Source organism: Acromyrmex echinatior, chromosome 18, assembly GCF_024713525.1.
Source record: "Acromyrmex echinatior isolate Ae372 chromosome 18, ASM2471352v2, whole genome shotgun sequence".
NCBI classification, from domain to species: Eukaryota; Metazoa; Arthropoda; class Insecta; order Hymenoptera; family Formicidae; genus Acromyrmex; species Acromyrmex echinatior.
In genome coordinates this window covers 1391022-1404991 of record NC_141869.1, presented here as the reverse complement: position 1 = coordinate 1404991, position 13970 = coordinate 1391022, and the positions used below count along the sequence as shown (strand labels likewise).

Genomic DNA, 13970 nt, shown 5'->3' with positions numbered 1-13970 from the left:
ACTCAATTAGTCTTGAGGTAGTAGCTTTACAGAGGGAGTTTTTAAGCTAGATATGGCATCCGCTGTCCTTCCTTATGGAGGGGACACGGACCCATCAAATCCCGCATACCCAGGGAACTGGCCTCTGGGCGTCTTTCCATCATCCGGTTAGGTTCTCTCTTTGGGAGCATTCCGGATGATGGGCTTTGTGAAGATTTTTCTCCTCCTCTCGCAAACAAAAAAAGGGCCTGTTTCACTTACAGTCAATTCTTGCATCAACTTATTCCTCATCTCTTTTCAATTCTAACAATTAAACTGGGCCTTAGAAATCTTAGAATCATTCAAATTCATCTTTTTTTCCTTTCCTTGTTAGAGAAAAACAAAAAAATAAATCGTGCAAGAAGTTCAGTCAAAAAGAACAAGCTTAATATCTTTCAAAAAAACAAAACACGAAAAAGTAGGATATCCTTGCCAATGAAAGCGATAGTGATAATTATATAAATGATGTTATACAATATCAGCGTCGCGAGAGCTATATCAGGATTTTATTATAATCTGTTTAACGTTACATCGAAGTAACGAATCGTAAGTTATGCGGTAAATAATATCAGAATGTTGCATAAATCGATGATATCTGCAAAGGGTCAGAAAAAGCGTGCGATAGGTCGCGTTACGACGTTCGAGATAGACAGCTACGGCTTTAAATATTTTCATGTTGTATATACGCAGCAATTTTTAAATCGAAGTTTGTCCTGTTTCTGAAAGTAAGAAATCATTTTCAGGTAACTGAAATTATATTATAAGAAATTTTCGATTTTTTCTTCGGTAAAAAAGAAAAGAATTTTTTCAAAATCAAAAAGATTCAAAGTGAAAGTCAAAGGAAAAATGAAAGATTCAGGTAATATTAATTGTTAATATTCATTGCTGATAGTGAAAATTTGTAGATAGATAAAATTTAGGACTAAATTTACAATTAGTCGAAAAGTTGTTCTCTATTATTTTTCAATTTTTGCAATTTTTGTTTAATTATTCTATGAGCAGAATGTCTAAAACAGATAAAACAATACGCATAAAACAATTTTAAGACATCTTTAAAAAATATTTTTTAGATATTTCATAAAGAACTCTGAAAGATATTTTAAAGTTGTCTTATGCGTCGATTTTATCCCGTTTATTCGACAATCTTTAGAAATTAATATCTCAACTATTGTGAAAATTATAAAATAATAGAGAACTTTTCAATTTAGTTTAGTTTACTCCCGTCTATAAGCGGTGTATCAAAAAAGTTTGAGAAATCTCGTATATACCACAATGCAACCTAAAATATAAAAGTACAAAACATTGTTCAATATTTAAAATTTCTACTTAAATAAAATATTCTGAATCTTCATCGAAGGCTCCAAAGATTAAATCACAAAATAAATATCCAAAGCCAATGATGTGAACCAACACAGATTAATCGTGTAAAATCCATGTATTTGAAGAAAGATAATACAGACTTTAGAGAATACAGAATCACATATACAAGAGCACGCATAAATATATGTACATATACATATAAAAATAAATATAAATACATATATAAATAAAAAAATAAAAAAGAAAATAAATAAAATACATATAAAATAAATATAGGTACACTGAAACCTCGTAATAGCGGAGGTTTAAACGTTATAATGAGATTGCCTCTACTTTACTTCAAAACAATAAAATTCAAGATTTTAGCGGCTACTGCTACTCTCCACTCATGTTACTCACAGCGTGAAAGAGATTTTTCATGCTATTTCGAGGTTCACTATTACGAGATTCCAGTGTAATTACATAAAGTAATCTAATATATCGCATTTACGTTCTCAGGGCGATATACTCACTGAAATTGGCACAGGACTTCGCAGAAGTTTTTACTAAATATCAGGCACAGAAAATGCACAGATTAATGAAAAATGAAAATGTTCAATGAGTTCACGCAAGATCAAAAATAATGTCTCAACGTCAGTGGGAAAATATAATGTTGAAAAGAGAACATAATCATCAACAAGTTATGTAATTATCACAATGTTACATAATTTTATGTTGAGAATGCAAGCAATGCAACATAGAAACTTTTAGTCATATTCAGGCAACTTTCATGAAAATTATTCTCATCCACCACTCTCGATTCCATTTCATTCAATAATTTATCTAACAAACCAAAATCATCTTCCCAATTAATAACTTCATCTTTATCATCCTTATTATATGCAATAATACAATTATATAATAATATTTCATCATCCTATGGTGATAATATCCTTTCTCCTTCATCTTCATCTCAAATAGAAACAAATACTTCAACGCCTTAATAACTATTATTATGTATATATGTCTCAATAAAAAGATTCTATAGTATTCTGTTTATTTTTAATATCAATAATTTTTAAATTTTTATTAAATTTTTAATAAAAAATATTAGTAATTTAATAACTAACTTCGTCAATCTAAGTTGGATCTTAATGCGTCGAAATTATTTTTAGTCTTAAAATCCAATCATAATCTAGGTTAGTAATATTACAAATTAAAATATAATTTAAAATATAAAATTCAAATATATAAAAAAATATAAAATATAAAAATATACAAAATATAAAATATATATATATATATATATATAAAATATACAAAAAAATATAATTTATTTTATTCAATTTCTATAATAAATACATATAGAAAGGTGAAAGTTGTATCCCCTATAACAGAATTATAACAGAAATGTTATAACAGAAAACTGTTATAATAATTTGATGTTAATAAGTATCTTAAAAACTGTAAATCATTTATTGCGAAAGATACCTTAGCCGTGATTATCGTAATGCATTTCTACGCAGGAGATAACCAATAGATAGTCTGTCAAATGTTGACGAATGGTTGAGTGATATCACGTTCCCTTTATTATCTACTTTTACCCATGGTAAAAGTAGATACGCTGATTAAATATGGTATTACTAGAGATGCAAAAGTACCGTAAAATTCAATCTTACAATTATTTACGGTAAAATTGCGGTAAAATGGTAATTTATTGGTAATTTTTATAAAATTTGTTTCTTATAATTTTATGCACAAATAGATTGTATTTTCGTTCTTATGTATAAAATTTTAAAATTAGATGATATGTATTTTTTTCTTCTATTTCTATCATTTAATTAATTAATTATTTAATTTATTTAAAAATTTAAATAAATTAAATATATATAAATATATTTCATAATAAATATACTGTTGCTTTACCTGCGGAATAATATTTTTAGCATTCTTATATAAATTGAAATCTTTGAAGACTGCAGCGTCATGAGTATTTCCAGGGTGGCGGATACAAATATTTCGAAATCTGTACATAAGAATTAATTAAATAATTCTAACAAACGTGGTTTATAAATCAAACATATAAAAAAAGGAGCATGGAACCACAGCACTGGATGTTGTTTGTGAAATTTAATTATTCATTACATTAATAAGAAAATCTTTAGACGTTTCAGCCACAATCTGGCCATCTTCAGTAAAATCACAAATATTAGTAAAACGCAGAATTTACATATATTTGACATGGAATTCAGCCGTCGTATAATATAAGTATGTATAAACGTGTTCTTTTATCTTGTTAAGGTGCAACAATGTTACAATATTATATCGTACAACAATGTTACAGCGCCAATCATGTTGCAAATTATGTAGAACAAGAATTTCCAAATTTAAAAATTAAACTATCATTAATAACTTCTAGTCAAATTTATGAGGATTGAATCATTACCTGTTTTACAGACAAAATGATGAATCTTAAGCACTTCCCTTATGCAGATGGAAATTTCTCGTGACATTGTTATTCGTTATATCGTATGTGTTATCGCTATTTATATATATATCAAAAGTTTAGATTGTTCTAGAATTATGCTTCTTTTTTTATATGAATAATTAATTATTTATGACCATTTGTTTAATTGTGATTAATATAAATTAAACTGTAAATAATACATACCTGCATTTGTCATCGACAACTGCTTGTAAATTAAAGAAAGGCCATCCCTTACAATTAACATAATTTCGATAATCTTTTGATGATGCTAATATAGGTATATGAGAATCGATGCCAATAATTCGCGATACGTGGGAAATTCTCTCAAAATGTAATGCAATTTCAGAAGTTTCAATTTCATTTGACATTTGCAAAAATTCTCTGGCATAAGTAATTCATTGATAGCCTTTACACAACTCTATACAAACTTTTTTTCACAGCGGACTTACGTATGCTAAATACGTTTCCAACTATCCGATACTCTGCGCTATTTGTCAATTTATACAATGCAATAGCGACTTGTTTTTGAACGGATAATGATTCTCTTGATTTTAAGAAAACAGGCTTTGGCTCCAAATGCGGTTGCAATAATGAACACAAATGTACCCTTCGAAAAGTTTCTATCCAATCTGATTCAGTGTATGTATACCTTTTTAGCACAATTCCACTCCAAAAATGGTTATTCCTCGATTTCATACATATACTTCTTTCATCTTCTATTGCGTTTAAATATGTCCACAATGTTTTTCGTTGATAACATACGTAAGCAGATTGATCATTTAAAGCCTTTGCAAATGTTAAATTTTTTCCCACATGTCTTCCTTTATGCATGATTTTTATGGAGAGAAAATTTCTCCTTATCTATTATTTCCAAAAATAAACTGTGTGATAATAAAATTGTGTTAAATATTCCTCGGATGCCATTATAAAATTAATGAACTACACACTACACAACACACTTGTTAATCATCAAACTGTCGTCCTCAGATACGCGATTTAACAAAAAAAGCCAGTGTAACGTAGACAGCGCTGAGACTGTAAAATACTTCAGACTGCTTACCGGTGTAAATGCGATAGTGCCTAGACTTATTTTGGGTCGCATTATAGGTCAGGCCGTGTCTACGTCTCTCAGTGTAAACGTAGCCAATGATAAAGATATTATGAGTAACGCGTTACTCCTCAATCCTGAGAATAGATATATGCAATATACAAGAAGTTGGAAAGTTGCTACTCTTTCTGTTACTTTTTCGTTTTTATAATAAACAATTTGATAATAACGTTGCAATTTTTTTATAACTAAACGCTAAAATTGTGCTAAGGTTGGAAATGTCGACTTTTCCAACCTTGACACAACTTTAGCATTTACTTATAAAAAATTGCAACGTCAATGTTTATTATAAAAAGTAACGGAAAAGTAACGAAAAAAGTAACGCTTCCCAACTCTGATATAGATAGGTATGTGTAAATATAAATTTATGATGCGAGTGATTTTGCACATGCTTGTAAAATCATATTGCTACATAAATCGTGTTGTACCTTGCGAATATGTCAGAAAACGTCACTGCGCACTACCGTAAATCATATAGAAATAAAACTCTAAAGTCGATTTCCCTTTCCACGATATGCGAGACGGTCTCCGGAGCTTGTTGTTCGAATGATTATGTAAAACTTATGCGAAGCAGAGGTCGGTCGAAAGCAATGTAAAACGTCAAACGTATAGAAAACGACGAACAAAGGCCGTTGCACAGCAAACATACAAGTGCGATAAAATCGCGTCCCCCTCATTAAATTTACAATACTCGGGCTACTGGATATACAAGGAATAAATTTCAAAAATATTCTTTTATATCAGTTATTAATTTTTACACATTATTAAAATATTATTAAATAGCCAAATGTATGTAGCAACTAATATAGAATTTACTTTTTCGACAAGTCTTTCAGTTTTGGCTGTAAAAACTTTAAAAGTTAGTCTCAGTATCTCTCAATTTTCATCATTCATTCTTGAAAAAATTAACTTTTTAATAAATAATAAAACTTTCTATATCTCAATTAATTTTAATTAAACTTTGTAATTATTTTTATAATTCATAGGAACGTTTCATTTTTTTACCAAGTTGCGATTGATCACTGTCACTGACAACAATTGGTGTTTTTTTTCCATTAATAAATCAAAATTGAAAGGTTTTGTATTGAATTGATCAATTAGCAACGTAAACAATTTCGTTCCTAAGCTATTTCATGAAAAAAAAAGTTCCCGGGAATATCTTTCATCGTAAAGCGTCGCTAATGACACAATTGTTAAACTGTTTAATTTGAATGCTTCATTCAAAGCTATCTTAATTAACATCGAAATCATACGGGACGTCGATGTGTCTTTTTCGCCGCAACTTCGGCTGCCAACAAACCATTCGTTGTGGCTTGCCAAGTGTCATTACACCCTGGTATGTGCTTAGTGATTTTAGAAGCTGGCATTTCGTGTCACAGTAAATTTAGCGATGGAAAAAAAAAAAAGATTCGGCAACCGAGAAGAGGATATCGATCCAAGTTTATATGTTTTTGTCTTTAAAATTTATGTTCAAAGATTCGCTGGTTTAAATCGTAGGATTCACGGTCAAGATATAACATGTTTTGACTAGGATCGATCTAAATCTTTCGGTAGTCTCCCACTCTTAGAATCTTGACATATGTTGTCAGACAGAAAAGAAATTAAGAAAGACTTTTTTTCTCGTAAACTGCATAGAGATCAATGGATGCAACTTTCAACAATCCTACCCTTCCATTTACCTACAGCGTGATTTAACAGGCGGTCACACCTACTAAGTAATGCTAGAAACTCGTCGTTCTCAAAATAATCCAAGTGTTCCGCTGGTTCCATATTTAGCGCGAGTATCGGACTGATTTGCGTTCGGTCAAACAGAGACCGAAGTTGGAGGCAACACGCTTTACGACACGATAAAGAGAAAAGAAAAGAAAAGCGGACATAGAAAGGTAGGAAATTAACTTCGAATAGAAATACTCAACATTGGACGTTGTCTTGAAGTATCCTAAATAATCAAAGGCGGGCCAAACGTGTAAGATAAAAATGAAATATATGAATGCGTTATACATATATTAAGCTTTATTTATCCTAAATAAAGCTGACCAATTAATTATAAAAAATAATCTAAACGGTGTCCAATTCCTAACTTGAGAATCCCTAGCTCGAAGAATTATTTTATCAGAATGAAATTAAAGAGATATATATTCAAAATATTAAAATCATTAATAAAATATCTTGTATGCAAATTTTAATGTGACATATGGAATGAGAGAAAGATAAGAGAAGTTACATGATTGGCAAATAATTGTTATCAGCCGAGACTATTGGAATAATTTCTGAGCAAGGTTATAAACAAAATAGATTACAATTTCCCATTTGAAAAAAAAATTATATCAAATATTAACGTATTCTAATTCATATTTAAACAACAATCGTTCCAACGAAGCGACTCGATATAGAAGAAAGAAGCTTAAAATAGCTCTCTAAAAATATGAAACTCGTTTCAAATGCAATGTCTTGTTTCGTAAATGATGTAATTATGAATTTTAAGACACTCGAACCTTTGGATCACCGTGTCAATATCTCGTAAATTAAGCGACGAGAAAGATCTCCCCTCAAAGAGGAGATGCATATGTATTTCGCAAGAGAGTGGCGTCTCCGGAAACGAAACCCGCCGTTAGAGAGTTAAGAGAGAGAAACCTAAACTTAGCGCTCGAGTTTTGAAGTTACGTAAGATAACGTCCAGTAACCCGACAGCGTAAAATTAGCTGTTCCCGCTTTCGTATGTGTCTAGGCGACAGTCGCATCATTGTTGTTATTTTACGATGTAATTTATCTTCTCGGCGGAAAAAAATCTATATTCAAAAACGGTAATGGACCAACGAAAACTTTTCCCTTTCCTTTTCTTCCTCTCTTCTCTCTCCTTTCATATATTAAATTATTCATCACTTTTATTAAACTGTGCAATTAAAAAAGCACGACGAATGAACTTTAATTGGATGAAACAAGGATCAGATTTAAGACTGTGGCATCCAAAAAAATTTAAATAATAAGACGAGTAGTAAGAAAATTAATATTAGGATCCCTCCCTTCTCTCTTTCTCTTTCTCTTTACTGCTTATGTCTTATTACCTCGTATTCTTTATAGTGTAGTGCTGTAATGCTTTCAAAAATAATAAATAAATTATATATACAAGTTAAACACTGTCACTTCGAATTTAAAATGTCATTGTTTGTCTAGGAAGGCATATATTTGATCGAACTATTAATTTAAAAAACTTAAAAATTTTCTTTTTAATCTCTTGTAAGATTTATAATTTCATTATCCTATTATTTACAAGTCAAAAGAGTAAAGGTTGAGTAAAGCTGCATAATCTCGAAAATTAGAATATATGATCGAAACACCATGATCAAGATTGACCTGCGATAATCAACGAAATGCATTGCATATGGATTCGGCCAGGCTGAGGTATGTAATCGTCGTATTCAATGCAAAGTATGCTGACAACACGTCACACAGATGTCACGAAGGTGAACATTTATACGATGTCCCGCTTACAAACATGTAGGTTTAAACGATGTTAAATATCGAAAAAATAATGGCAACTAACGTCCCTTGTGAGTTAATGAGTTAAATAACATATAGAAGTTAAAATATCAATTTTTTTAACTTCTACATGTGTCACAATATAAATCAATCCATTTCTATGTATGTTAGTTTCAAAGTAAAGTGATTCATATTAATGTATGCATTTAGCAAATAATAAACTAAATTTGGGTCATTTAATACATTTTCTCTTGATTTTCTCTTAAATTATTAATTTAATTCTATTATTTCAGTTAAATTAACATATTGAGTAGAAGCACTGGCGACCTATAAAAATAATTCAAAATAATTCAAACTCACTTGTGGGTATAATTTGAAATTATGAATTTAACAGTTCGTTTAGCTTTTATAGTAGTATTATAATATTATACTATTTATGCTAGTATTAATCTGACGCATCTGACGTTTACTTCGTTAAAATATCTGCGATCAAAACTACATAAAATTTAACATTTCGGCGATTTGGACAACTCGCCGAAATAAATTCGTTGCCAATTCGATTAAAAAAATTTTTTAAATCTTAAATATCCATGACGAAACGTGCTTTGACATAAAATCTCGCGTTCGCGCGCGTTTTCCCGTCAAACTTGCCGAGCACGTGGCGAGGTACGACGATTCGTGATACCACGGGGTTCACACAGGCTTCAGCACGGAGTCTCCTTTCCCCCACTTTCGGACACCACGTGTTTTCGACGTATGCAAAATGTCTAACGCTAGAGAATAGAGCGATGCCGAAGCAATGGCTGCAAGAAAATACGCGGTATCAACGTCGAATGACGAAATCCAAACGAGACGAATGTTTGAACAATGCATATCTTAATTTTATCGTTACAATAAACGTTCATAAATTTTTACGAATGGATTTTATGCCATTTTAATCTTAGAATCGATCATTGTTAAATTGATCTTATGACCTATGGTGAAATAATTCCTAGTCAAACGGTGAGGCTTACAACAATTACAACCTCCAATTTTAGCTTAAGTAGCATCTACAATGAAATTTGAAGGTATACTTTAAACAAGAAATTGATTAATCATGGTTGATTGTAATTGATCGATTGTAATTTCTTATGGGTTAAAATTACATTGTGGACGCCTCTATAGGTGTGGTAAAATCTTATTCGAAGGAGGGATTGGTGGAGAATCTCCATCTTCTCTAAATCTATGGCTTTAACTAGCGTTTAGAGATTATCAAACTGCGGAGACATGACTTGAAAAGTAATAAAGTTTTACAAGATAAAGTTACATGTAACAAGGTTAAATCATCCTTCCACCGTTATCCATAATGAAATGCGATTCGATCATACGATCCTACATTGTCGTAATGCATTATAATTATAGGTAATGGTAGATAAGTACAGGCTAAATTGATATTTTAATTTTCCTTTATTAGCAGCACACAAGCAAGAAGTCAATATTTTAATTTAGAATAAATAAATTTTTAAATAAATTAAATAATTTCATTTATATATTATAAAATTAATTTAATTTAATTTAATTTAAAATACAAATAGAAAAATTCTTATTAATTATAAGCAGAATATTAGGCATGTGTATGGTCTTCTTTTTTTAACAAAAAAAAAAAGTTCAAAATCAAATCGCATACTCAAGAATCGTCTCGTGGATATCCTTACTTACGAATGCACTCGTAGCTCGGATGGTAGAATCGTCACCTTTTCAGGTCAAATTCATTCATGGAAACCAGTTCGAATCCGGTATCTCCCTTCCCACCTTCTGTCAGAGAACTTTTTTTCCAAAATGTTAAAATTGAATTTTTTTTTTAGAGAATAAATACATTTTTTAAATGATATATAAATTTGTTATAAAAGCTTGAAAAAATTAACAAGTTATTTAAAATTCGATTATGCTCAAGATCATTAGAGAAGATTATTAAGAACTTAACAAACACAAAAGTAGACTCAAGAGTTTTTGATCAATTTATTGTAGAGGAGAGTAGTCTAAACCGTGTTCTAAATAGGATCTTTTTAATTTAAATGAACATGTTTAAACAGATTTGCATTATTTATAATGTAAAGTTCTTATAAGACATCGGGCGAAAATTTTTTTTAAAAAGAAAATTGTAAATCATTATTTAAAAAGTGTAAAATATTTGAAAGATAATTAATTTAAAATAATTAAAGAGTGTAGAATTCAAGCATTTTCAAAAATATCAAGCGTTTTGTGATCATTTTTGTGGTTTATTGTAAAATTTGTTCCAAAGTTCGAAAGGACCCGTATCCAAATCGGACAGTACAGTAGATAACTTATAGGGATTGTAGTACTGGTGATCGATCGATCAGATCTGGTCCAAGGAATTAAATCAGTAAAATATCATGAATCATAAGATTAGATCTTAATTAATCAGATTAATTAAGTTTTATTGATTTCAATTCTAATAATATAAACTGTCAGTAATTTTTTTTCTAAATAAAATTTTTATCTTAACTGTCAAATTGCTCGTTTTTATTCAATACTAACAAAAATATTTAAAATATTTTAAAATTTTATCTAAAATCTAAAAATAGGACCAATGGTTCCAAATCAGACCGGAAAAATCTTTTTTACATTTTCCATTTTAGTTCAACACAGATAAGAGATACATCAAAATGGTCTTAAGCAAAAATGAAAGAAATTAAATTTCAGGTATACCTAAAGTATAGGTATGAGGCTATAGATATGAATCCATTGGATTATCAGATAATATTTTTTCAAGTCAAATACAGTTCAGACACACGGATAAATTTTTTTTCTTTCAAAATGTTAGAATTAAATTTTTTTTTAAAGATAATTTTGAATAATTTGTGTTATAAAAGTTTATTACAGATATTAAAATATTTTATTTATTAATATAAAAGTTTACTCCTTCTGTTATTTTTTTTTATTACCTCCCAGGTTATTTACAATCTATTGTAAGGTATAATAAGTAAAATTTTGAAGCTATATCGAGGCTATGTCGAAGCTATTTTCCTATTGGTCAATATCCTCATTACCAAATTTAAGTTAAATACTTAAAGTATTGTTGAACTAGAATTTATGTAAACTAATGGCGAATTCGATTGAAAACACTAGTGCATGTTAAAGTCGTTGTATACTAATTTAATTTTAATATAAAAGTGAAATGCAAATATTTCGAATTATAAAATACATATTTCTAATAGTACAATAAAATGTATTAAGTTATGTATTATTTCAGGATTTAATCGATTTCTGACAAACAAATTTATTCAAATCTATCTTTTAAAAATATTCAATTTTAACATTCTGAAAGAAAAAGATTCGTCAAGATTCAAATCGGATTTAATCAAACGGATCTGAAAAGTTGTGACGATATTTTACCTCAGCTATGGTGCATATAATAAATAGTGATAATAAAATATTAAGTTTCAATTGCTTTTATTATTATAAATTTCACCTTTACTAGATTAAACTTGTTTATTAACAAATACGGTGTAAAAAAATAAAATTTTCAACTTTTATATTTTTTACTTATCATTGTAAAAAAATATAATTCTAATATTTTATTTAAAAAAAAGATTCATCGATAGAACTTGAATCGGAAATACGCGAACCGAAAGTTAAACGTTAGATGTTTCATTACGTTCATTATTCACTGCCACTGAACAACTGTCAGTGGTCATAAAATGACTCGATACAATATATCACTCAATTTTGAACAACTGTTTTCCGATAAAAAATAAGGAATTATGCACTCATGTTTTGTTTAGTTAATAAACACCTTTCAAGTTGCAAAAATTTTTTAAATTTAAGTTAATTTTCATTTTGTAGCTCTTGTCTGCTGCTTGTTAGAAAAAAAACTGTCATTAGAATCGTCCTATATATATATTTTAAAAAATAGATAAAAATTGCAAGCAAAATAGAATTTTACTCCACAAAATCAATATAAAAATTTAGAATTACAATTTTTTCGATATCCATTCAATTTTCAAAAAATCTGACATTCTCTTCTAAAAGTTCATTAACGAATGATGCAGATGAAAGGGGACCTAATCTAATCGTTAACAGCAAGGCCCGCTTTCGCTCATTAACATGGCAGTTCGACATAACCGTGATTCGTATAACGCGAATAATTATTTCATACAATCGTAGGATTATTCTACAATTACCGCTGCCTTTAAAAAATAATATCACATCATTATTCCATTTTATTAGAAGTTTATCGTTCTAGAATCCATTCTAACACGGGATTGAGATCTAATTAGGATCAAGTTCTTAGTTAGTAAATTGCTCTTGAGGAATATTAACTTAATAATGTTTTAAATATATATTCAGGATGTCACGTGACTCCATGTATAAGAATGTAACCGCCAATAACTTCCGTATTCGATCCCAATTCATATGTATGAGGATCCTCCTTCTACGTTTATAAGAAATTGATTGAAAAAATTATAGAATTAAAAAAATTAGAGTTTTGTAAGATGTTGTCAAATGCTATTATTTGCATTTCTTTTTATATCGCGACACAAAAGCTCATTGTACATTAGACGCAAGCTGATCGCAAGTTTGTTACCACAGCCAATATTAAGTGTTGATTTGTAAGAATGTAGAATGAGCTTAACAAAGTCGAAGAAATATAAAACCTAATAACATCTTATACAAAGACACTTTCGAAAAACGAAAGACGATTTCTTTTTTTCACTTCTTTCACAATCAAACACTTACTTATACCTGGCCCGTCATTGCTCATTCTCCTGTCTAACTGCATGCCAATGTGCATTCTTCTTTCTCGTTCAAAATAAAAACTTTGAATCTCTGAATCAGCGGCATGTGAATGTTAACATCTTATAGAGAAGATCGGAGAGAAGAAGTCTTTAACGATCCTGAAGGTCAGCAATCCATTCGAAAAAGAAAAGAAGAGCGAAGAGTTGCCACGATAGTTTCTTACGTGTCGCAGACGAATTTTCCTTTAGGAGTCACGACATCCGTGCGGCTCACGCGTGCAAATCGTTCTCTCGAGAGGCGCGCTTGGCGTAGAAAACCGGTTTCGGTAAAAGTCCGCGCGTCCGATTCGCTTGATCACGTGCGGGCGATCGTCATCGAGGGGACGGCGCGATAGCGACGTCGGCGGCGACGTGATCGCCGATCGATTTCCCCAACGTGGCCGCATTTGAGACGCGTGTCCGGCGTGTCTCCGAGACCAATCGTCCCCGCCCGGTCCGGACGTGAGACGCGATTGCCACATCCAGTTTGTGTCTTTCCTATAGGAGGTATACTTCCACTGATGACGATCGACGAGCGTAACAGTAAATAAAGTTCTCTCGATCGCGCCGAAATGGCAATCAATCGAGCACACGTGTTATCGATCTGTGAATTCCGCGGGAGTCTTAATACGAGTCACGCGAGAAACGACACTCCGCGACACTCCACAATCCACACCGGTCGGCGGTCCGCGCGTGACTGACGGCTCAGACGACTATCGGTAGAAACGACGAGTATCAGCGGCGAGTTGAAAAGGCGCCACGCCGGGCGGCCGGCGAACGTTTCTCGCGACTTAACTTT

General features: G+C 30.8%; 1 protein-coding gene across 3 annotated transcripts in view; it reads right to left on the bottom strand.

The window, feature by feature from the left end:
• The window catches only part of LOC105152260 (uncharacterized), a 54034-nt gene that overhangs the window by 14720 nt on the left and 25344 nt on the right, over nt 1-13970 (bottom strand). For 2 of the 3 annotated variants that reach the window (XM_011066433.2, XM_011066435.2), the window contains exon 1: nt 13134-13830. The exons of the other annotated variant lie outside the window; for it this stretch is intronic. In XM_011066433.2, the coding sequence (XP_011064735.1) occupies nt 13134-13188 (55 nt within the window). In that variant the 5' untranslated portion in view covers nt 13189-13830. Of the gene's footprint in view, nt 1-13133; nt 13831-13970 lie in introns of those variants that run through there. 3 annotated transcript variants of the gene reach the window in all.